The sequence below is a fragment of the Pagrus pagrus genome (genome assembly GCF_965226575.1).
Source record: "Pagrus pagrus genome assembly, chromosome: 16".
In the NCBI taxonomy this organism is placed as follows: Eukaryota; Metazoa; Chordata; class Actinopteri; order Spariformes; family Sparidae; genus Pagrus; species Pagrus pagrus.
In genome coordinates, this window is record NC_140200.1 from 13,454,352 (window position 1) to 13,480,916 (window position 26,565).

General features: G+C 44.1%; 1 protein-coding gene across 1 annotated transcript in view; it reads left to right on the top strand.

Moving 5' to 3' along the window:
* The window catches only part of eva1aa (eva-1 homolog A, regulator of programmed cell death a), a 75,630-nt gene that overhangs the window by 2,505 nt on the left and 46,560 nt on the right, over positions 1 to 26,565 (top strand). Inside the window, exons 2-4 of the mRNA XM_084376937.1 lie at positions 16,894 to 17,117; positions 19,102 to 19,225; positions 21,183 to 21,335. Coding sequence (XP_084233063.1) covers positions 16,894 to 17,117; positions 19,102 to 19,225; positions 21,183 to 21,335 — 501 coding nt within the window. The remainder of the gene's footprint in view (positions 1 to 16,893; positions 17,118 to 19,101; positions 19,226 to 21,182; positions 21,336 to 26,565) is intronic.

Genomic DNA, 26,565 nt, shown 5'->3' on the forward strand with positions numbered 1-26,565 from the left:
ACACTGCCAGCGCAGGAGCTTTGAATCGTCGGAAGAAAGAGGTATTCAGGCCCAGGGCTAGCGTGCTTACCTCAGTCGATATCTCTGCTACACACTAAACATAGACATATTTGGTATAACGCCAAACATGGATCATTTTAATACATTTTAAAATGCTTTACACTGAAATTTGTACGTATTGCGCCTTTAATGCTCTTCATTTGACAAGCTATCAAGACTCGATTGTTGATTTTTGTACCCATATTGTCTCCTCTCCTGTATGTATTTGTTTAGGTTATGTGGTGAGTGCTCAGCTCGTTATGTAACTGTTCTTCATCAGACAGCTAGCAGCAGAGCATCCATTAGCAGAAATGTATGTCTTGCTTAATTGCTTTTATTGTGCAAATCCAGACCACACCTGCACCTGGTACCTGATATGTTTTAACAGTAAAATAGAGCTGAAGCGGTCAGTTATTTCATTCATAAGTGGATCTGAAGACACTGATAAATCGTTGCCATCATTTCATGAGCTCAAATGCCAGGTCAGTTTGTGTATTTAGTTTATTCAGTCATGACAGCAGAGAGAGTTGTTTGTTTAGTTTGTTTAGGTAGAAAAGAAAATCAGTCAATAAAGATCTTTTCTCTTCTTCCCCCAAACTACATAAACAAGGTCTTCGTACTTTTTGGCGGGTGTGTCTAAGTACTGGCTGTGATTTCTGCCTTTCTGTCTCCTGCTGGATGCCGTCAACTGCTGACAGAGACAGAAAACAGATGATCATTTTTGTCAACACGTGTTTGCGAAGGGAAAATTAAGTGATGAATGCAGGACTGTTTGGAGAAAGGCCGAAACAATAACAGGAGGCGAGCTTTTTCTTTTTTTTCTACACCTGGACCTTTCGTCTGGCTTCATCTGCAAGCAAACAAAACACAGATGTGGTATTGTGTGTTTCTTTTAACCGTAGAACATTTTAGAATCGCTGCATTGTTTACGGCAAAAAATGTTACAGTGAAGCCACTCTTCTTCTCTTTCTGTGTCATAAAACCCTGCAGGCAAAAACCCTATTTAACCCCAGTCAATGGGATGTGAGGCTGTTGAAGGGCCAAGGGGTCAACTGAGGTCAACCCATAGTAACTGTGAGTGTGTGGTGAGGGGGAGCCATCATCCATCTTGCTCTTTGTTCCCCCCCTGTCGAACCTCATCACACGTGTTGACCAATGTCAGGAAAGGAAGAAGGAAAAGTCAACAGAAGGCCATTTTTTAGGTCATGAATTTTGAAGATATAGTTGATTTTTATCAGTTTTGATGTTTTTCATTTAGATCTCCTGTTTTTCTTCAGTTACCCTTGATGAAAAGATGTGAACCGTAAAGCACACTCGTGAGGTAAAATAGTTTTCAGTCGGTTTAAGGCGTTAACGTGCAGTCAACCTAATTTGTTCTCAGAGACAGCTGGATAATTGTAATGAATTAAATTGTGAGCTGAATAATTGTGACGATCACTTTAACCATAATTAGATCCTTTTCTTTATTGTGAAAAGCTCTACAATCCAAAGAAACGGCATAATTTAACGTGCAAAAGAGGGTTCTTACAATAACTATCCCGTGTTCATTGTTTTAACACATTACATAAATACTTGGTCTTTGGTCAATGTCTCTACAGCCATATTTTTGTTCCAGGAAGAAAAAATGATTGATCAAACGATTACAACTGAAACAAACAGGCAAGCTGTCAGTGAATGAAATCTTCCACAGAAAATCAATCAGCAAATATTTTGCTAAACGATTAATCATATAAATAATTCGTCAAGCAAAAGTGGCAAACATTTCATGCCTTCGGCTTTTTAAATGATTAAATCCTCACCAGAAGTTAATGGGGTCTATTTTGGGCCGAGACCAATCATCCATCCAATTGTTGTGGAAATCGTTATGTAGGTTTTTTGTAATCATGCTGACAAACCAACCAACCAGTGAACAAACAGACATTGGCAAAAACATAACTTCCTTCACGTAGGTGTAAATGGAAAAACAGTGGTTAGATTTCTTACAATAGCTGAAGTTAGAGCTCCTCAAAAGCACTTCATTCGTGGGGCAACAAACTCACATGTCACAAAACATCTCGACACCAATATTAAGTCTGGTACAACACTTATGCAAAATCACGATATCCAAACTCTTAGACAATATATATTGACATTTGTCACGATAACGATATAATACAGATTTATTGCCCAGTCCTGGTTGAAGCCCTTCTAAATATATATTGATGAAATCCTTTAACCATTTAATCTTGTGATATAAAACACTGGAGAGTTTGATCCTTCCATGGTGACAGATCAGCTGATTGCTTCCCTCTGAGCCAGTGCTCTAAGCTGCCTGACACAAATCCACCTATGCTATCACCCTATGGGCAAGTCCTGGATTAAGCTCCCCCTAACTGCCCGCTACCCCCACGCAAACACACAAACACACCCCTCCACCTACTACTGAGCACTACTCGAGGCCCCTCGAGTCTTAATCCTCTCTGATTTTTGCGTGGCCCTGGATAAGAGTAGCACACTGAACCCCATGCTCTCCCCTCTCAGCCCCTTCCCTTCCCCCATTCGCACGCTCACAGGCTTTCCCCACCACCTCCTCGCCGCCTCTGCTCCTCCCCAGGGCTCGTCTGATCACTGTTTCTGTGTCTGTGTGCGCCAGGTGAGCTCTGTCTAAACAAATCCTGCCTCCCGCTTGTTTTGTCTACTGCGGTGGAGGCAGGCGGCGAGGCGGACAGCGAGGGCCTGGCATAAGGCTGCTTTTCTCTACTACTAAATAGAGAGGGGGTGGGGAGGGCGACGCTATTCAAAGAATAGTCTGTGAGTTAGGTTGTGAAAGGAGTGAACTGTCAAGACGTTTCGATTCATTTCATGGTGGCATCAAAACACACAGAGGCACTGGGTGTCGATAAAAGTGTGCATTCTTTACGTCCTGTATTGTTTTGCGACATACTTAAGATATAAAATGTTTGCAGCAAAGCACCCAAATGATTTCAGGTTTAACTATCATCAAATATCCAATATAAAACAAATATATATGTCAAATATAAACAAAGTAAAACAGAATCATCTTCTGTTTTCCTTTAAAGTTGCAATATGTGCGAATTGGCCATCAGTCAAAGTCATAGCATAGTCAGAGCATTTCAGCAATTCTGAATCCACTTTTCGAATCCGCTTATCAAATCTAAATCCTTTCAAATCCCTCACTAAATCCATTTAGGTGTTGCTTTGATAAAATGCAAGTAACAAAAGTTATAGATAACCAAACAGCTAAGAGATTGACACAATTTCTTTGCCAGAGAAAAAGAGACACGATTCTGGTATTTCGCCAGCTAAAATAGAAACAGCCATCAGAAACCAACCTACAGAAGGTTATTTAAACCCAGAGGTAACTGAGACTGAGGCTTTTCCAGCTTCACATTACAGAACAGTTTACATCTAGCACGCTAAGAAAGCATCGGCGACATTTGAAACATCATATCTAGCTATCTTATGAGTGACATGTATCATTAATAGCTGAGCGATGCTGGTTATGTATAGCAGCGTAAATCCCATCTATAAAGTCTGGTACTAACAAGACTCCTCTTGCGGTCTAATAAGAAATGTGAAACTAAAGAGCCAATGGGTGCAGACAGCTTGGAGATGTAACGTAGATAACTTCTGGATATGTGTGTTTGCGTCTGTATGTGTGTGGGGTGTGTGAGGTCTGGCCTGACACAACGTGATAGCGATGAAAGACGGGACCTACTGTGCGAGTCCCTCCCCCTGGATACAATAAGCACATAAACAAACACATAAAGCAGAGGTTGACATCATGTCGGGGAACAACAGTGTGCTGCTGGTGATGAGAGATGGCTGTTTACAACAGGAAACAACTCTTCAGCACTGCTCGTTTCAAGTTCAGCGCGAGGACAGTAAATTATCCCGCATCGCGCTGCAGTAAACAGAAACAGCTTCACTGTGGAGTGATTAAAAAGGGAATTGCTGGAAAGTATGTTATACAGCTTGAGCTTTGTTTAAATTATACATATCAGTGGTTTTGTGAGAACAACAATGCGCTGTCGGGAATTAAACGGAAGAACAAAGCGCTTAATACAGAAGCGCTGACAAGATGGATGGGGAAATGTGTTCAAAGCGGATGTAGCCTTAAAGGCGAGCTTTGTCTCAACTGAGTCAAGTCCCAGCATATAAACCATATGAATGTGCACCAATCAAAATAAGTTTTTGTCTCGTTGCCAAGATATGTGTGGGAGGAGACCTCATCCTGACTGAGGTAATGCTTAATAAATGATTTGGCTGCTGTTGGGGCAATATTACACTAAATTAAGTCCCGGTATGTCAGTAAGTGTCCTGGTACCACACAGAGAACAGAAACACACTTGTCACGCAAAACTGTTTTGCACGCAGTTAAGATTTTCTCTTTCTCTGATTCTGGTTCATTTGGGCCGGTGACCACCTGAACAAGTTGGTCATGGAGAAAGTGAACAGGAGTTAAAACAGAGGTTGTTTCCTTTTCCTTGTAATGAGTGAGACTAAGTGCCCAAACACTAGCTAAATTAGTTTTTTCCAATTTGCTCTGACTCAGCTCTTTGGCTTCCGAGTGTGGGTTCATGTGGTCCTGATAAAGCAGGATGTTTGCAACACAAACTGGACCAGAACACTTTTGTCTTTCCAAAGTCCAAATCCTGCCACTGTTATTGTCTCCTACCATTCTGTCAATCCCCTCCAAACGAATCCTTTGCTTTAAAATCCGGAAATACTTCTTTCAGTGTGCCACACACAGACTGTGGTTGAATAGTCTTTTTGCTTCGATGGATTCTGAGTGAAAAGAGCCGGCGGTATCTGGGTGGCAGCCGTGATAAGAGCTGGTTGAATTCTCTAAATAAAGCTTCTTCAGTGCTTCCTTTCTTATCTCTTTTAGCAAAGCTAACACTGAATCATCCTTTATGAAAGGAAAGGAGATAATTCCTTCCCGCAAATTCTCACGACTCTGGTCAAATGAACCAAACTGCAGCTGTGAACACTCCCTCAGTGTCTCAGCCGTATACCATACTGTAATGTGTGTTATCTGTATGCTGACTGAGGGCTTACCTTGGCTGTTGTCCAAAACAAATCACTATAATTTGAGTGAGAGTAGGTAGATGTCACTTTTTCAGACAGTCTCTGTCTCATTCCTGATTTTGGGGTGAAACTCCCGGATTAAACCCAGACTGCGTTCAAACTGCAGTTGAGGAGACCTAACTACCAGCTAATCAAGACTTATAATCAGCTGAAAACTGCTCAACCAGTCAGCTCTTAATGTGATAATCATTATTTTGCATAGATTTCTGTCTATCCCTAAAAACCACCCAAATCGCCCAATCAGCTGTTGGGCTGGATGGTTTCTATAGTAATAACTGTTATTGGGGAGGGAAGACGAGGTCTAATTCCTTCACTGTATAGATGTATATGTAGACATGGCAGGCGTGTGTTTGCACTTGCCCTCTCTTGCACGAGGGAGGTGTCGGGAAGCCCCAAAGAAAACACAGCCAAACGCGTGAAGAAGATTCTTGAGTGACACCCCGACGTCGTTGCATGCAGGTGCAGTTATAGGGAGCTATCTCTGTTTTGTGTAATTAATTAATAACGCAGTCCCATTTGTCATTTTTTGACTCTTCTTGTGTTCGCCTCGTGAGCCGAGAGCTTATTTGAGAATCGGATACCTGTTGCTGCAAGCACGGGGTGTCGCACCAGCAAGCGCGAGGATGAAACTGAGCTGCAGACAAACAGAAAACAAGTGTTGAGAAAGAGTCTGGTGGGTGTGTGCACCGGCAATTATCTTCCCCCGTGTCCATCCCGCTTATGCGCTCACACACTCGCAAACTCCGAACGCACGCACCTTTCCTGCTCCTGCATCTCGGAGAATGTCGACCATGCTTTGATGCCCCTCCTCCTCCCCTCTGTCTCTTTTATCCTGTTTCCTGGGAGCTGATTTATGTTTCGCTTATGAGTCAACACGTCCGCCTTGATCTCTCTTCCCTCTTCACCTCATTCTTTCTTCATTAAAGGAGAGGGGGGCGAGCACATTTTGAACACTATTTGTTTTTTTATGGTTTGATTAAAACCTCCGGAGGCAAAGAGAGAACGAGACAGAGGGAGATGGAGAGGTAGTGAGGTGGGGCACAGAAGGGCCAGTCTGAACAAGGAGGCATTGTGTAGCCCCCCAACTGTGTCGGACTGACAGTCTGCATTACAGCACGCTACAGCAGCCTGCTCCCCAAAGCACTGCTAATCTGTTGCTTACTGGCCCCTCCGGCTAGCTCAGGTAAGGGGGGAGGGAAGTGGAGAGAGAGGGGAGAGAGGTTTACCCGTTTTTTTTCAGTTAAAATCATTTTTACCAGGCGGACTTCAGACAAACTGTTCATCTGCAGCATGGTGTCATTGTTGAATCATGTTATAGCTAACGATTAGATGGATGTATACGTTAACTGTAATGATAACTAGTAGCTAGCTCAAGAATAGGGGACATTGGCTGACTGGTTGGTAGATATTCTGGTTTGGACGTCATTGGTTGTGTCAGTTTATTGAGCGTTGCGCTGCATTGCGATGTGATGCGATGCAAGTTTGATGAGAGATTCATTCCTCATTCGTTCCCCTGAGCTAAACACTCGTCCAGGAAAAGATAAAAACCGAAGTTAGCCTTTAAATTTTCTACTGAAAGCACGTCTGAAAACAGGAAAAAGACAACAAATTCAACGACAGCGATTATGAGATAGAGGCAAGGCAAACAATCCATCCGGCCGATCCACTCAGCAGGCGTCGACCTTTACCTGAGGAGACCCCGCTAACTTGGTAGCTACAAAAACAAACTCTCCGTGAAGCTCTGAATGAATAGGGCATGAATAAGGTAAGCTTTCACATTTAGTCTGCTCATTCCTGCAGATCTGTCTGCGTTTGTTGTAAATGGAAGGAGATCTCCCTGCTAAGTCCCATTGGACATGCTGCAGACGGCTTTTCACTCCCTCAGCTCCTCAGGACTTGTCCTATTGCTTGTTTTCACAGAGCAGCCCCCCTGATAAGCTTGTTAATTCCCCCAAAAAGCTCAGCCTTTCGGTGCCCACCCACTCCCACCCTCCCGTTTTTTTTCAAAGGAAATACCTCTTGTTTTCTTCACAGCGCATGTTTGAACCTCGATAGAGGTATGCTGTCTTGCTGTTACTGCATTAAAAAACTAATTATTGTTTTCTTTAGGGGGTTTTGTGGGCTTTTTGGCAAAAGTAGAGAAGGGCAGGAAGTGATGGAGCGATTGGAAGGCAACTGGATCACAATGATGCCGGGGTGTGGAGAGAGGAATAGGGTTGCAAAGTGCGATCATTCTGAGTAAAGGCCGTGCTCATTTTCTGCATGAATAATGTCAGGTGTCCTGCTGCTGTGGGGCACAAAGGCTTGCAAAAGAGAAGCGATTGTGTTGGAAAATATCTGGTTCTTTGATAATGAGTCAAAAGGAAAAACTGAAGGGAGAAGCCAGCATTGACTCTGAAGAAGACAAACGTCATGCAGTATAGAAACCTTTAGATTAAGTGTGGGGAATAATCGATTCTTAGTTTTTGATACTTTATAGTATAAAAGATGAATCTGGAAAGTAACCAGCAGATTAATGGATAAAGAAAACAATCATTAGTTGCGGCCCGAGTCAATTCCCTGACACGTCTCTCAGTAAACTGCTCAACAGCAGAGAAAATGAGTGAAAGGAGATCGCTCCTTTGTGACCTCTTCTCTCGGCCTGAGGCTTCCACTGCCCCACCCAACAAACACTTAAATCCAATCCTGCAGTGACTTTGACTCAAGGAAGATACATCTGTCGTTCACTCGGTGACAATAAAGCTCACACACTGATGCATCTGTCTGGTGTCTGCTGGACTGCGGTCAGTAATGGCGCAGTCTGGCTGCCACCCAACTCTCCCAGGCCATAAAAGTGACCATTAAAATGACAGATTTCTCTTCCTGTGGCTCTCTCTCTCTCCATCTCTTTCTTTCTGTCACACACTTTCTCTGTGGGCGTCTGGACACGCATCCAAACACCAGAGAGGGTGTTCCCGGGAACCTCTGTGCCCCTCAACTCTGTCACCCGTAACCCCCACATCCCATCAGAAGGGACACACAACACACACGCTCAGGGACTCGGAGTGAAAGCGTCCTCTCACCTAGTGCCCTTTGACCCCCAGGGGTCGTAAGGAGAGGCACGTGCTAACAGAGGTCATGGGAGGGCTTGGGTGGGACCAGTGTTTGGTTTTTGGGGGACTGCCTTGGGTAGACGCAGCGGCCACTCTCCAGCCATGAGGCCACCTCCGACCCGGCAGATGTTTTATAGCGAATACCCCCTCGGGATGAGCTTAAACGACAGCCCCACAGGTGGACGTCCTCTCATTGTCTGCGGGAGTTAACTGACGCCTAGAACCTGAAACATCAACCGTGGCCTTGATGCTAACATGACAAGCTTCTCTTGTGGTTTCATTCAAACTGCGCCGTTTAGCGTGGATGTTTCCTCGGCTGTGTGCGGTTGTGAACAAGCAGGAGGAGCGCGTTGTGTTCGTGTTCTCCTCCAGAGAATGAATTCCTCATCCCCGCCTGATATGTGTCTGACTTAGCATGTGACATCCCTCCAGTTCTCTCTATTTAATCCCCTTCTCTCTCTGCAGATAAAACTCCACCTCGTTGCCTGAAACAAGAAACACATTCATCACACTATCATTTCCTAACAATCACATCTATTATACTGAAGCGAGAATTTGCCGCCGTCATCAAATCATTCGGTAGTTACCCAAGATTTATTATTGAAATGAGTCAACTCTCCGTTTAAAAGTTGCCAGTCCTGACATAGAAAGTAGTGCACCCAGTAATGTAGAGTGGGAAAGTAAGGGCGTCAATGTCGAGTTGTTGGATTGGCTTAAAGTTTTGCTTCCCTTAACCAAATGTTTTAGCAGCCTAACCCTAATCATACCTCAACCACACTGTGGTTGCCATAACCACCGTTTTCCCCAAACCATAACCATGCTGTAGTTTCCATGAGTGGATATCTCAGAGGGTGGCATTTAATGTAATCCAGGAGTTTTTCAGAATCATCCAACTTCGATGTTTTCTGGCGATCGTGTGGATTCTGTGTCCAGTTTAAGTTGGGATGAGGGTTGTAGAGCCAAGTCAGTTAAAACTCATCCTGTGCCACTGCGCTCCTAACTTTTTTTGGCCATAACACAGGCCCAGGAGACTGCTGCTAATGGGTTCATACGTCATGGAGTGAACAAATAAATAGGTTGTGTTTAGGAAAGCGGCGGGCAAGGGTGGGTGTAGAAGTTGTTTATGTCCAGCAGGTTATAGTTTGTGTCTGCATGCCTCTGCGGGTTTATGTGTGAGCATAGGTGTGTGTGTGCCTCCAAGTGTGTGTAGGTGAAAGATAAGCCATCTCAGGGAGGAGGACGAGGGCCGGGCGAGCAGAGTGTTTGTGTTTGTGTCTCCGGTTTTAATGACTTCAGCTGCTCAGGCTCCGGTCTCTGTCTGTTGGGGGAGGACGGGGGATATGTTAGCAACCCTGACATTCAAATTAAGGAGCCCATCACCTGAGGATATTGATTCACACAGCATGAGCTAAGCCCATGTGGTGATTTAAAAACAAGATCCACCCATCTTCTGCCTCTGGATTCCAGACCGCAGAATTTTTAGTGCATCAGTGAACCAAATCTAAATACATGGGCTTGTTTTTCCATTTCTGGCGGCCATTGCTGACGACAGATTGAAAAAAGGTGAGAACAAATGCAGGATGTTCATGCTGCACGCACCCACATAGCCCATGTTTACTCACATGGTTCTGTCACAGCTTGTTACATGAAAGTGACAAGTCAGTTTCACCTCGATTAGCTGCAGGAAGCACAGATGAAGCCGCCCTCGTCTTATCTCCTTGTCTCAATTTACGAATGTTGTTTGCTGGTCTTCCCAATCCCATTAGCTGCTGTTTGATCAGTCTGATAGCGAAGTGTGAAACACATGCTGGGTTTATATCCCAGAGGGGGAGGATACCGTGGATTTGAAGTTGTGTTGTTTAGGTGCTCAGTGGGGTTAAATCCAGGGGACCAACCTCATGAGAATAAGCCCCTTCAGCTGACATCCCACCCATTCAGAAGCTGTGTGTAGCGTCTGTGTATACGTTAACATGTTCAGTGAATATTCCAAGAAGTCTGCACCGGCCATCACGTGCTGCCTGTTAATGCTGTGCTGTTTCCCGTTTTATTATCTTTCAGCTAATTGTTTTGGTTGTACGGCCCATATCTGCCAAAAATGAATTGGCTCTCATCGACCTTCTTCTCAGGTTTAAGCCATACGATTGAAGGGTAAGATCACCAGAAAATGAAAATGAAAATTATCTACTCATGCTGATGGAAAAGGAAGTTTTTGTAGTCCATGAACCATTTCTAGAGCTTCACAGCAAAACAGCGTTGCAGCATTCTGCTAAACAACTGAAGTAGATAGGGACTTGTTTGTTCATTGGCATTTGCCAAATCAGCCTCCAATTGTTAACATACACGTTGTTAAATCCTGATTGGTACATGTTAGAGAAACATCCTTTTTCAAATAGGAAAAGACGCAAAAACACACACAAATGGAGGTGAAATAACAACAGCTGTTCCAACAGAAAGTTTCCTGTTCATGTAAGGTTGTCAGGGATATTTTACTTCACTGCAGCTTTGCTGATGTGAGCCAACAGACTCATAGATCCTCTTCAGTACTAAGACTCAATCAAATATTTGTCAATTCTGTACAAAAAATGGCAAGCCAGTGCACGTTTGCTCAGATTAATGTGCAAAATCTTCACTCCCCACATACTACAGCACTTGAAAGAACGTCGAATGGGCCACACAATTACAGTACTGGAGTATTTGAAAAGGTAATCCTGCTCTGACTCATGTCAAATTAACTGCCAATGTTTCAGCCAAATATCTCCGTGCTCTTTCTCTGCCCCATAGCAAGATTAGCAGGAAAGTAGGTTAATCCAAAACGTGACTATAGTAGCAAGACTAATGTATTGTAAGCAGAGGAATGCAGTGTATTTTAGGAATGCATTTTTTTTTTTTTTTTTTACCCGAATCTGAAAGGCTTAGCAGCGAGGACAGTACTTGGCACGTTTACAGCAACGGCTGCTCGTAGATCTCCTTTGACATCATGTCCATTGTGTAGTGGCGTGTCCTTTGTGGCGTCCACGTGAACTTTCGCTGCTTTCTTCTTCTGTTGTTTTGCGGTCTCATTTGATGTCAGCACACCTCATCAACCTGTCTCATTCAGCTCACATATCATATATTTCAGCTAAAGGTCTGAAGAGGTGAATGCAGAGTTCTGACCACACATGATTTAGAGACGGCGGTTTTATCTCAAAGTCATGCCGTGCTCCAGGCTCTTGTGCCGCCTTCTGTGGTCTGTGGAGGAAAGTAATTACTACAGGGCCTAAAGCCACCAGCTCCGGCCTTTGGACTCTCTGCTGCCCACATCCTGTAAGCAGCGGCTTCGCTTTTTAAAGATCTGTTCTCCGTACGGCTCTTTTTCTCACGGTCAGTTTGCCGCCTCGTCCGATCAAAACCACCGCCCTCTCTGCATCTTTTCAGAATCTGATTCAACACTCGATTATCGAGCAGGTGTCTGTTTCAGATTTTCTTTCCTTCCCCGTCACTCATCTTCATCTCTACTTTTTCCACGTCCCCTTCCTCCCCTCTTCATCTCCAACCGCGTTCTGTCGACTGTTGCCAGAGCGCCGCCTGCGTCTTTGAGGGAAACCTCCGCTCGTTCCAGTAATCACCACTTAAAGGGAATTCCTTCTCCAATAGCAGGCCTGCAGCTCTACATCTTTGAACATTCGATGGTTTGATGGCTATAATTTGCTTAAAATAACACCAATAAAGTCATGAAGCTGTAAATGCCTAAATACCTAATGTACCAAGATGAAACACGATACAGCCTTTGATTTTTAGCTTTCAAGAACATCTTGGCTACTTAGCTTCTACGGCATGCGTTTTTGAGGTGTTGTTCCAGATGTATCTTTATTATACGTACATGATCCTTTTAAAGAGGCTGCAGATATGACTCTTATTCATGCAGCCTGTTGATTATCTCTAAAATACAATGTAAACAGGCACTTCTGTGGTGTCAAGATAAGCTGTAATCTTCTAATATTCTGCAATATGACACATTCTTGCCCGATGCAAGAGGCTTTACAAAAATACTCCACAAGCAGCATAAAATGAGTAAGCAGCATTAAGCCCGCACCATTACACCACGTCAGTAATGCTTCATGCTGCAGTGCATTGTTCGTTCATTCTCCAGGCTCGGCCAATGGGAGGAGGCGGCATCTTTCAAAAGCAGGGGAAAGCCCTGAGCATGAGTAACAGAGTGGAGTCTCCACCTGAACTACCTCTCTCGCTGCTCCTTCCTCGTTCCCCCCCACCTGCCCTCAGTTCGTGTCAGAAATACCTGTCGTAGTCGCTCGCTTAGCAGGCAGACACCTCAGCTTAGTGGACCATTAGGGGAATTAGTCAGGGCTTACTCGCAGTCTGACCTGAAAAGTGAGGCAGGGAAGATTGCAGTAGAGGATCCAGCTGTGGATAGCCCGCACCAGTTGTGACTTATCAGTGAATCTTGAGGAGGAAAGCTTTCTCCACCCTCTTTCTGTGTCATGTTGACACAACATAGTGGCCCATCACTAATCTGCATCATACCTGACCCCTCCATCGCTGGGTCAGGCTTGAGGGTCATCACATGACCGCAAATGAGGGGCTACAAATCACAAGGTTCTCGAGCTTTACAATCGGTTGAAAGATTGTGTTTGCAGCTGAAACTCGGACATTCTCGCCTTCTGACAGGTTCAGTCGCGTCACATGACAAGATCCCATCTGTGTTGGACGATAGATACAAAAGGCAGGTGCAGCTGTTTATAACAAATCCCCACGCTTAAATGGACCTGGCACGCCTTTCAATCCAGGTCACGACAAGACAACCTGTTTGTGCATCGCGACCGCAACCTCCTGTCTTTTAATGACCGAATAAACAAACCAGCAGACATAATAGTGCGGCGCTTTTGTTAAGGGGAAAGGGCAGAGAGCTAGTTAAGGAAGGAGTCTGGGCCCACATGAAAAGAAACAGGGAGGAGAAGGGAGAAGGAGAGACGCCTGGGTGTTCCTCCAGCATTGTTCGGCCTTCTGCCTCTGAGGGACACCTGTCATTGGCTGGGCGGTTTACACAGGTGCCTTCACCCCGCCTGATTCGTCGGCCTTGAAAGGAGGCCTCAGTCAACAGGTAGCGTGAAGGGAACAATAGTGACGATCCTGAGGAAGAGAGAGCGAGACAGAGAAAGGGAGTGGGAGGAGGAAGAGAGAGAAATGGATTCTTTGGAAAGCACCTGAGGGTTTGTGTGAGATAATCTGTTTGCCTTCACACACAGTCCCACTTTTGTAGAGAGGAGGGAGGCGTAGCGGTGCTAGTGGCGCTCAAACTGTTGCTCAACGATCTCCTCTCTCAAGAAGCTCCTCCTCCAAGTGGCCCAATCATCCATCTTCAGTCCTCTCCGTTTCACCCTCTTCATAACCTCGGTTTCCATGGATACGCCGCCGTACCCGAGGCTCGCTTAACCGGAGGGCCGCGCAAACCCGTGGTCTCTCATGGCGCTGGCACTTTGCCAGGAACCAGCCCGAATAAAGTGATACTGTTACACCGACACCGCACACACACACCCTGGCTTCAAGAGCCAAGCAGCGAGGCTTGTTCCTACCACGTTGTTTGTGTTGACGTTTTGTATGCCTGTGTGTGTGTGTGTGTGTGTGTGTGTGTGTGTGTGTGTGTGTGTGTGTGTGTGTGTGTGTGTGTGGTCTCGCTGCCAGGGGGAAATGCCAAGTTCGCTCTCACCCTTTGTGGAATGTGGCATGCAAAGCAGACCTGTGTGTGTGAGCGAGGGAGATTACTGCAGCGGGGAGAAACTAGTTTAGCCAACACAAGTGAAAGAAAGAATCATAATTTCAGCAGACGCCGTCGGTGTCATTTGTAATCACAAAAGGGATACTGTGTCGGGAGGCCTTAAAGGATAAGTACACTCAAAATGTTAAATTCAGTCATTATCTACTCAGCAGTAGGCCGATGGAAAGTCCGGTGATGTTTCCTAACGTTTGTGGAGTTCAACAGCAAAACAGTGTTGCGGCATTCTCCTAAACAACTGAAGTAGATGGAGACTTGTTTAAAGCTTTGAAAAAACAAACCATAATCCAAATCTCCAGAAGCCCTGAGATCCCAAATTAATTTGAAAAGTCATTACTGTCACCAGTGACGGTTGTGCACCAACTTCAGAAGAGGGCCAGCGCCAAAGCATTCAGCTTAGCGGCTGTAACAAAGATTTTTCTGCTTTAAAAAGGGCCGTAACTCACTCTTTTGGAATCAATTTTGGATCTTGGGGCTTCCAGAGACTTGGATTACGACGTATGGACATATTTTTTAGTCCCCATCTACTTCAGTTGTTTAGGAGAATGCTGCAACACAGTTTTGCCGTGAACCTCCAAAAAATGTTTTGTGGACTTTCCATCTGCATTCGTGGTTGGTAGATAATGACTACGTTTTTATTTTTGGGTGAACTTATCCTTTAATAAAATGTTCTTGTTTCACGTTAATGATCATGGGGTTGTTCACACTATGTACATATATTGCAACTTAATGATTTGGACAAATGCAGTTTGGCAACTAGCAAGTGATTTTGCATGAAATTGATAAATACAGGTAATAAAACTCTACAAATCTGACCTTTGGGTCAAAGACAGCTGCTGTGGTCGGGTTCTACTTCACATCCTGATAATTTGGTCCGTGGCATCCCAATAATCTCTAAATAAACCTAAAATAGGATTGCACCTGACATGTGCACCTGTTCTCTATTTTCACAGCCCAGCCACAGGTGGAAAACTGTTATTGTGAGCTACGGTGGTTTAATAACTATCTCTATTTAAAGTGCGTGTAGTGACCTTTCACAGCCTGAGAATGTCTCTTGTTTCTCTTCCTCCTTTTAACTGTGGCCATGGTGATAAGGGGACAATGTGTGTGTTCAGTGTGCGTCCACGTGTGTGCCTCCCCGCTAATGTGTGTGTTAGGAAACTGTTTATTTCCTCTTCCCGAACAAACACTAACCAAATACAGGTAATCGAATGACAGCGTGTCCACTTTGTGAGTGCGTGTGAGCGTGTGTGTGTGTTTACTTATCTGAAGACGTGTTTGCAGAGCACTTACAGGGAAGCTTGAGCTGGCTTCGGACGCTGTTTACAAGTAAAATTGTAGCATTTTTAACTGGATACATTTGGAGACAGAAATGTGATTATTTTCTTTTATGTTTTTGAATGCCGGTGTCTTACTTTGACACTCAACCTCACAGTGAGCCACACGCCTGATCTTACATATGCCAGGCTTTATAAGTTGCCTTCAACAAGTGGGGTTTTTGAATCCAGCTGACTTTAAAGACTAAGAGAGTGTTTATTTCTCCTCTTCAGCAACGAGTATGTAGGCGACATGGTCCAGATAAGACATTATATGACAGCGGCCAGGGGATCAACTCTCCTTTATCTGCTCTTTCCTTCTCACAGGCTGGAATGTTAATGGTGGCTTTTGTGATGGCTTCAGTTATCCCGTGTGACTGACAGGCTGACTGGCAGCTCTCAAAGACTCCTAATGGGGAAAGTGGAGTTAGCCGTGAGACTCGAGCGTTTTAAAAGAATGAGGGCTTTTATTTGATTTGAAGCAGCCTCCGAGGTTAAATGAAAGTTCACGCGGTGCTTGTTCCATTAAACGGTTTATGTAATGTTCCTATTCACAGTCTTGATAGTAGCTGGTTGTTTCGGTGCGAGTTAACGTGGTTACTAGCGAGGAAGTAGCACACTAATAGGAATGAAGAGTGGCACATAAAAGCTTCAGTTTACAGATAAATAAGATGACCATCACGCAGCCTGGTAGCATTTTTAGCTAGCAATGCCTCAAAATGCTCTCCAAACTCTGTTGCTGGAAAAATCCAGTATGTACAGTCGGTATGTATGAACTGTATCCTTGTATAAAAAGTGCAATAATGTCAGGCTTTAAAAATTCCTCCTTGGCAGGTATTTTTAATATCAAACACAAGAATATGTTCTCCAGCCATGTCCAGAGGGCTGACGCTAACAGCTAAATAAGCTAAAGCTTTACCCTCCCTGTGTTGTTGTGGTATTCACGGCCTGGAGGCGTCCTTTAGATGTAAGCAGTGATCTGTCAGGGCTTGCTGATATGCAGCGCTACCAAATGTCCATGGAAACACTCCATTATTGAAGAAAAAAGATCTCTAGCATGCTAGCAACCCTCTTTGTTTATGATGCTAGCATGAAAAACATTTGCTTGGACAATGCGAAACAGAGGTAGCAGGATTTAATCTGGTTAACAAGGATTTTCCTCTTCAATACTTCCAGTGCAGGGAAATTAAAGGGGCAGTATACAGTATAATACGTTCAGTTGGGAACATTCTAAAATTACTTAATTAAAATCATCACCAGAATTTTAACTAATAGCAGTGTTGACATGATGGACATCGTTGTATTGTGTTTCAGAGATAGCTCCTGAAGTTAGCATGCTAATCAGCTAGCCCTGACCCGTCCTGGTCCTGTGTTAGCAGTGTAAGCACTAACCCTGCCCTGGTCCCCAAGCTCCCTGTCCAAACCGCTAGCTGCATGGCTACCTGAGCTAACTATCAAAGGCAGCTACTGTTAGCAGCAGTTTGTTGCCCCGTATTTGTTTGGTGTAGGAGTCAGGAGAACGTCAAGAAATCTTTGATGTTTTGCACTTAGTATCCGAGGTAAAGGCTGCATTGCTGTCCCATAGGCTACCTGTCCAAAGTGTTGAGGAACTACACCGAGCAGGCCTGTGACGGAGACTTCTTGGCTGTTCGCTGTCCGCCCCGCACCACCATCACCGTCCAGTCAGCTTTCTATGGAAGGAGAGGCGCCTCGGACCCCCAGCAGTGCCCTCAGACCTACCAGGCCCTCCTGAGTTCTTATGACCCTCGGGAGGATGATCGATATTGTTCCGTGTCCACTGCACTACAGGTAAATAACCAACGACACATATTCTTGATAGTGTTTTGTATCAGAAAATAATTGTTTAGTGATTATTTTTTAGATAACTATTTGCCAGAACTAACTCCGAGGTCATCCCCAGTGTCTCCCAGAGCCGCTGAACCTCTTTTTTGGCATCCTTCCCTCAGTTAGTCCACGCTTCTTGGGCAGCAGATCCTCCTGAGAGAAAGTGTCCTGTAAAATGGTCAAATTGGCCAAGGGTTGCATTTTGGAGGACCACCACTGATTATGTAATGCTTTGTGAGGATGTTTTCCGGCAAATTACACTCTCTAAAGAGGAAGCCGGCTTGTATGTTCCCGTGACACAAAGCGATTTCATGGGGTCTTTGCCTTAGCATCCTTTTCTAAATTGGGATGCGGCTGGACCAGAACCCCCGCTTTGCAGCACCAATACAAACACACACAAACACATCCTGTTCAGCATTCATGCGGTTGTTTGGGTTTATTCTTAGTGCCCCTGCCTTCTAGCGTCGAACACCCTCCGTTTCCATAATAGACAGGACAGCCATGAATGCACAGACACAGAGAGTGCATTGTGCTGAAGTGAGAGAATGACTGACTGCTGCGCCACCCACATTAGTACAACCCTGAAGAATCCCATTGTACCACCTGTCCATGACCCCTGGTTTGTTTTCATTACGGTATGAATGTCTCCATATCAAAAGGTTTACATCAAGAGTGTGCCAGCAAGGGCAATTTCTGTTTTATCTGTTAATGTAATGATTATTTTGTTCCGCCAACAGTTTCATCAGCTGTAACTTGCAAATGTTCTGCATTTTTACCCGATAAATGACTTTGAATCGATTATAAAACTGTTGCAGATTACTTTTCTGTCAATTAACCAATTAGTTTACAGACTAATTGTTTCACTAATCCGAGTAATCCTCACACTGAAAATCTGGACGAAGCACTCAGCCGTACTTTTAATAGATTCTCAGTGTGAAGTCTGGTGGAATGTGAAGTTTGGATCTTTTCCATCGTTGCAGCGAGCGGTTTGTTTCTTTGCTGACAAGTGGTATAGAGATCAATGTATCCCTGGTTATTTTGAATAGGGTTGGGCGGTGTCTACTGATGTGGCATACGATGATATCCACAGGAAAATGTAGCAATAGATGATATAATTGTTTTAAACTCAGATAAAGCCGTGAAAAAGGATGTTAGTCTCCACCCCACTGAGTACGATTCAGCCTCTGAAGCTTGATATGAAGTTAGTGCTCTGTTGAACATGAACAGTGGCCCAGACAAAAGAAATGCACCAATGTAAGGATTTGTTTTGGGTTCACCTAATGAGAAAATAATAAACAGACAGCCCTAATTAACTTAACATGTTAGGCTTGATTTATTCTATATATTCATGTCAAAAAGTCAAACATGGAAAGATTAATGTGTTTGTCCATTTCACAATATTTTACATTTATTTTGTCGGTCCTTTCATGGGATATCACCAGTCTTATCCTTGGACTTTACATTCATTAATCCTTAAATCTTTGAGACGGAGGACTTACATATGTATTTGGTGTGTATTGGGGGGGAAATACACTGATATCCCGTATTCCTCCCTTCACGTTTCATGATCTGCTGTAACAAATGCCTCTCCTTTCATGTTAACTTCAGGGGAAGGCTCTGAACAGAATCCATTCAGTCATTCCTCCAGCAAGTGGGATTGTGTTGGAATGTGCTCACCTGGGCTACAGCCTGCAAAAGATGATGAAACTAGAGAAGCTAGAGGATGCCAGGAAATGAGTGGAGTGGAGCTTTTTCCACAGATTTCTTTCTCCCGTTCTCTTTATTCTCGTACCTGCTCCTCTCCTCCATATTCCCATGGCCATAAGCAGCCTGTTTGAAGTGGTTTTAGGTTTTGCCGACCGCTCGTCTCACCATCGTTAGCTTATTGTGCTCCCTCTAAACCTCTCTTTGGTCTTCTCCCGCTCTCTGTCACTCTTTCCCTCTTTAGAAAATGCTGGACGAGTGCCAAGACAGAAGGAGCTGTCAAGTCCTTGTCAACAGCCGCGTGTTTGGGACAGACCAGTGTCCTGGCAGCAGTAAATACCTCATTGTCTGGTACAAATGCAGACCTAGTAAGTCCCTCATCGCCTCAGATCCTGACAGTGACACACATTTCTGTTCCCCTCTGAACTGGGACTGTTTTTTTTTTTCCTCCTTTCTCACACACCTCCATGTCCAGTCTGAAATATAACAGGTGGGGTCACTTTGTTTGCACTGGAAACAAACTGAATTACGACATGAACTGTCAAAGGAAATCCATGTCAGTATTGGTCTATAGTCAAAGTTTCATAGAGCGTCTTTTAAATGATCATCCCGAGGTCTGTCCTGTGACATTTTAAAGTTTCAAGTTAGAGATTATTGTAAAAACTAGGAGAAGTTTTGCTTTGTGGAGAACATCCTCCAACCAATGACCATCACATGGAGGGTTGATTTCCACTGAAAATGTCCATCTCTTTATAATATACCTATGTACTGTGGGTGTGTACAGCAAACAGAGCTTGTGTAGATTGTACGTCATGTATCTTTGAAGAGAATAATCCATGGAAAAAGCATCAGGCGGTGATGTTTCCCCTCTACAAAGCTGCAATGCACTGAAACTGGACAGAGCTTATACTTTCTAATTCTGACTTTAAAGCAACATTATGTAGAAATTTGTATTTTGTGTGATTTGGCGCCCACACAACACCACTGTTGTCAATACAAATCCCAGGTTTCTGTAACAATATAATCAGATGTTTAGGGCCTAACTGCAGCTACAGTTAGCATAGTGAGCGGTTACCTTAGCAGTAAGTAAAGCTATCTGTCCAAAAGGAAATTAGTAAAGAGAAAACGGAAAGCCAGAAAATATTTTCTCCATTAAATATGATGAAGTTACACCAACATGGTTGGTATTGAGTGACATTGTTATGTAAAGACTATCCTACCTGCCCACACAAGTTACAAAGTGCAAACACAAGTGGTCGGGTCACAGAGCAGGCCTGACAGAGACACCATTCACCCTATTACAAGCTGATGTCATCTAAGTTTACTATAAATTCTACACTGGATTAAGCGTCACAGCATCTACGAGAGACTTTCCTGCCTCTGCCAACTTCCCCGCTTCATTTAAAAGCAAAAAAAACTTGTTGCGTGCTTCCCTTCCTTTATCCCATTCCTTCCCTCTCACTGTGAGCCAGGAAGCTAAGAGTATCACTCCAGAGGGGAGCCACAACAGTGCGGTAATCCCACCCAGATTCTAGTCTCCATTCATGTCTCAGTGCTGTGCTGAGCCGAGCCGCACTGAGCTGTGCAACGGTTCACACTAGAGTGACCAGAAGTGGGCATTAATCCACTGATCCGCCTGCCCTCCCCACTTTTTCTTTCTCCACCGGACCCCGGGGCCAATCAACAGCTCTTTGTTCACTGTCACTTAACCAATGACTTCTTGGGGTAAGAGAGAAAGGCCGCATGGGGTGTTAGTGAGGTGCAACGGGCAGGTGTCACTGCCTCTGAAAGGAGAGGTGGATGGAGGATGGAGGAAGTGAAGGAGAAAGGGAGGGAGTGAGAGCGAACAAGAGTGAATCCATCACCAAGGGATAGAACAAACCAGTCCTGCCCCCTTTTTTTCTCGGCTCTTTTCCGATCTCTTCTTTCTGCATTCCTGTTCCACTCCCCACATGGACGGAGAAACGGCTGCTGTTGTGTTTTTATTTGCTGGCCAGTGGAGCTGCTCTGGCTGTCACAGGTCACTGTGGCTGGATGTGTGTGAGGAATGCCTCTGCATGGCTCTACATGTCCACTGAGGAGCTCTGCCTCTGTTTCTGCTTGTTTACACTGAATGAAGCCTTGTTTTTCTGTGCATTTTAAAGCTGTTCTATAGAGGTTTAATGAAATAAAGAATATTTATATTTATGTTTATTATTGCGTTTTAGGGATTAGGGGTCTTTGTATATATATTTATATATATATATATATATATATATATATATATATATATATATATATTTGTCTTTGTAACATCTTGTACCCTCTCTCTCCTTCTGTCTCCAGACGAGTACAAGAGTAAGGTGGTCTGTGAGGAGGAGAGGATGAGGCTGAGCTGCAAACGGGGTATGCAGATCGCCGTTTACTCCGCCATGTTTGGCCGAACTCAACAGGGCACCCTGGAGTGTCCCCTGCACCACAGGAGGGCCCCGTCAGTAGGTGAGCCACCTTCTCACTCTCACACCGGTGGGAGCAGGGCAGCTGATTGGCTCAGTCCGTAAGCCGGATGCAGTAACTCTTCAAGACCTGACAGTAGACCTTTAAATTATCTTACAGTTTTCCTTTTCCTTGCTTTTCGATTGTGTGGTGCACCGATGTTTTTGTGACATCCTTAACAAGCTAAAACATTTTGCATATTATTGGTACTGCTTGATTTAGTAAATTGCAAGTTTGCTAGTAGCGATAGGTCGAAGATAGCTAGCAGTTACTGGACTAACTTACTAGCTACTAGCCAGTAGACCAAGCAAATTTAGTAAATACTACCTAGTCTACTTTCCTAAGGACTTAGTAAAGACTTTACACACTAAATTAGTAATGGACTGAAAGCAACATTAAGTAGAAATTGGCATTTAGTGCGATTTGGCGCCCCCCACAGTTTCAGAGTGCAACACCACTGGCGTAGATACAAATCCCAGGTCTGTAACAATTTGTCAGACGTAACGTAATTTAAAAAGTCACTGTATTCCTAGCAGGGGTGCTGTTTTGTAAACCCCTTAACTGATCATCCTCTTGAGAGTGGTGATTATCATATGAACATACTGTAGAGAACTGTTTTACATTATTATCATTCGCTCATAGCATCAGTTTTGGGGTCAGTCTGAGTTCAGGAAAGGAATGACATGTCTTACATGAAGACACCAGCTGGGAATGCAAATCAAGTCTGCTTGCGTTTGCATGATGTTAAACCGAGTCTCCTTGTTCTGCTAACGCTCATTTACATATTAATGATTTTCGGAGAGAGGAACTTCAGGTCACCCTGGGCTTTTTTATTTTGATCTTCTTGGCAAGATTTGTCTTCTCAAAACACACCAGGCGTCATGATGCATTATAACAGCAGACGGGCGAAATGAAACATTTTTGTTATTGAGTTTTACACGTCGGCACTTGAACGTCTCTGGAAGAGAACTACAAACTCAACAAAATCTCTCCTTCGTGAATTTTCCTTGACTTAGGTGAAATTGCCATCCACGCCCTTCATTATTTAACTTTCAGAAACAAATCTTTCACACCTCTTTTTTTCTTTATTTTGTTGGGAAAGCATGCTGAGATATATAAAGCCACTCAAGCTCAGGTAGACGCATACAAACACACATTGCCAGGGGAATTGGGGTGGAATGTAGATCAGGTGTCTGTCATCCAAAGAGTTTGGCCCGTAGAAAAGGGACAGGATTGAGTTCCCTCTAAGTATGTATGTGTGCATTTGCGAGTGCATGGGATATCCAGATGTACTCAATCCTTGTTTAGGGGGAATGTTAATGACCCTAAGCTTGGATCCATAACAAGTATTAGCTACAGTGGTGGCCTGGGCGCCTCATTTATTCCGCTATAGTCTGCGCTGCTTTTGTTTCGTTAATGTATAGAAGAAAATGAATGCTGAGGTTTGCTCTTGTAAATGAGTAGCCCGGGCAGGTGTAAGTTAATGGGTGTGATCGCCTGTTTAAAGTTGTGAAGGAACAATGCGCTGCAGACATGCCCTATGTACCTTCTTTATGACAGAGGTGACAGGACGGGGTCGAGAGGCTGACACAGGCGTCAGTCAGCGGGTAATCAGAGACAGATATAAAGAAGGCATTGTGTGAGTGTGTATGCGCCTGTGCGTCTTATTGTATTCTATATGAGCATCGAGGGCTTTGAAGCAACCTTAGCCAGTCCTACGCATGCAGGTGGACCAGGAATGTGCAACAGGTAGGTGTAGCGGGTGAGACAGGGCCGGCCTGATATCTGGTTTCAGACTCGGGATTAAATACAGTAGCTGAGCTCTCTCAGTATTGAGGGAATATGGATTCTACTGTTACAGTTATACAAAGAGCAGATTAGAGCGGAGGAGCAGTGGTGTTTACTGTCAAATCACATGTTAACCTCGTGTGCGTTTACATCAACTGGACGCTCAGACGCCTCGTTGTTCCCGTTCACATATCACACAGCATGCGCTTCTGTCTCTCTGTCACACACACACACACACACACACACACACACACACACACACACACACACACACACATACACACACCCATATGTGTAAAGACACTTCAACCACCCACAAACACCTCCTCAGGCTGTTCCAGACAGTCTAGCGGTGCCCTAGTGGGATTTCCCCTGTCAGCTCCGTCTTTCATGTGGCTCCCATGTCACCAGGAGCAGGAAGTGAGGGTGTGTTGAGTGACAGCTCAGACACACACCGTTAATTATTTTTAAATGCTTTTCTCCATCTTTTTGCCCTCACGTCCGAGGTGGTGCAGCGCCTCGCGCGCGTGTGTGTGTGTGCGCGGCCCTGCATGTCTGAATAATCTCGGGCTTGGCGGTAGCATTACGCACAAGTTTGTTTTGAGCCTGTTTTGATTTTATGTCTCTTTTAAATGTGTGTTTGAATGTGCCAACAAGGCAGGTTATAGTAATCTCCTTAACCGCACCGACCTGGCAACCTCGTCACTGCCTGAGGTGCGAGATCAACGGCTGAACTCACACAACCGGCTGCACCTGCCTGGATGAAATACACCTAGTATCAGACATTACAAGACACTACAGTTTACAGTAGCGGGAATTGCGTGTATACTATTTATTATTTTAAGTTTTCTCTGAAAACGATCTCCTTACATCTTCTACTTCTGATTTATCCTGAGAGTACGGTTGGAATTCAACACCAGCCACCTGCCAAATACAGCGTTTTCCCTTGTTTGTGGAAGACTTAGGTTTACGTATTTGGGGGTGCAGGGATCCTCCTCATAAAAGATACAACTTCACATAATTTGGACCATAAATATATCTGTGTACAGAAAGTTTGAAAAGTCAGAGCAGATCACAAACAACACACAGAAAGCCTGATGATAAAACTCTCCACATTGATCTGACATTTATTTGGCCTAGGTGGTGCCCATAACGGCTTGCGTGCGGTGCCTAAGCCTTATAATTGTAGGAAAAACCCAGATATAGACGTAGGTTTTTTCTTTGTAGCTTGTTGAAAACCAGCCATCTTCTGGAGGCGCTTTTATAATCGACAAACTGTGGATTAAAAACATGGATCAAAACGTGAGAGTGTATCTCAGATGTCAGACAGAGGACAGGATAATCGGAAGAAATACTTCCAAAAGTACATTTATTTGCAACGTTACAGTACCAGACCTTCATCCGGCAGTTCAATCCAGACTTTCCTTTCTCAAAATCCTGACTTTTTTCTCAGAATCCTGACTCATCCTCTTCCATAAAGTACCGAAACATCACAAATGAATGTATTTTGCAAGTTAGACAGTCTGCGGGAGATGGCTTGCAATGCGAGGATAAAACCGTAACCATCACTTGTTGCTGCTATTTATATTTGACTCAAATTCAAAAAGAAACGCACTACAGAATTATTTCCTGGATGTATACATGAACTTCTGTGTAGCAATAACTGCATATATCGTTTGCTTTTCTTTGACCTTATTCTCCTCTAAATCTGTCTTTACATATGTCGTTTGTGTGTGTACTAAGAAATAACTCTCATGTTGTTTTGCAACCCTACGTTGCATAATGACCGATACATTATCTTGATCCCTTGTGTTTAGCTTGTTAATTTTTCCAGTCTACTTGCCACCACAGAGAGCAAGCAGCTCTCTGGTTTGCTTGCTGAATCCAAAAACCCTTGAAAAGCACGTCAGACCAAAACAAGTGCATACACAGGCATGTGCGCACAAAAGTAAGCCCCCTTTGATCTCGTCTGTTCCTTGGTTTTGGGGTGGGGTGGGAGTGGTGGAGTTGGACAGGTCTCGGCGGCGATGGAGAATCCTCAAAGCGAAGGGGCCTGCCTCAGCCCTCCTCTCTCATCTGCCCCATTACCATCACACACACCTCTTGACATCTAAATAGCCCCCCACGCTTGGCATGCAGGGTCTCGGACTGCTTTTTCTTTCCCTCTCTTTTTTTTTTTTTTTTTTTGAAGGCCACTGCGCTTTCACTTTTGAGTATGTGCTTCGAAAATGTTTTGAACTGTGAGCGGTAATCGAGCGGTTGGTCTCTCATATGATCTCGGTAGCGTTTGAAAGGCGAGCACGCACAGCTGCAGTTCAAATTTAACACTTGGCTTTTGGAAGCGTGCTCCAGTTGTTGGGGGACAAGCTGCTTCACTGTAACTTTATCTGCGTTTCTGTCTGACTTCGATGCATACGGAGCAGATAAATTTCAGGATGTCGGGGTTGTTTTGGTCGATTTGCAGATTAGATAAAATTCTGAGTAGTTCTGTGTGTTTAAACCTGTCTAAAAGCGTAAGTGCAGACCAGCTGTCAAAGTAGGTGGCAGATTTTAGTGATTTATTTCTTGGTGGTGGTGAAAAACAAACTTCCCTGACATTTGTCTTCCAGCTTCACCCTGTATATGCTATCCATGCAGGGGTGAGAGCTAAGGACCACCACCAACTGGACGTCAGATGGAGTAACATGTTGTCAGTTATAACACACGTGCGCAGGGTTGACTGTTTTAGTCTCCGACTCTAGAAATAACCCGCTATCAGCTTACAAACAAATCTGAACATATGTGCATGTGCATGTCTGTGCTAGGGTGTTTGTGTGTGACACTTTAAAGGTGCACTATGTAGTTTTGGGGAATACATTTTAATCAGAAGAGAAAGATCTTCAGTGACATTTTTTTTCATGCCTAAACAAACAAACAAAATTAGCAAACTCTCTGTTTTACTTCTACTTTATTTATATGTGGCTGACCCTGCCACCTTTCTAGCTTCAAACAGTGTTCTGGGGACCTTATTTTCATCTGACAACAGCTTGTTTATTCACTTTTGGAGGAAATATTTCTGAGTTTGTATTATTATCTCATTAATATTGTAAATATTAAAATTCAGAGTTTGAATTTCTTCTCCAAAACTACATAGTGCCTCTTTGAAGACTGGAACTCAGTCAGTGTTATACTTGAATTCACCTTGTTACAGTAAACTACTTGTGGTGTGGGAGAGTGGTTTCAAATTCATTAATGGCGTTCGCAGAAAGCACTTGGCGTGTGCAGGTTCCTACACCCCATCACGACATCTAAAAGTCGCTTTTCTATCACACAAAGACTTTTAATCCCACAACAATGAGTTGAGCCTCCCCGTGAAATGATACGTGTCGACGGTGAGTCAGAGGAGAAGAGGAGATGAGGACCTCTGACAAGTTTGCCAGCCCATTGTCTTGGGAATTCCGGGAAA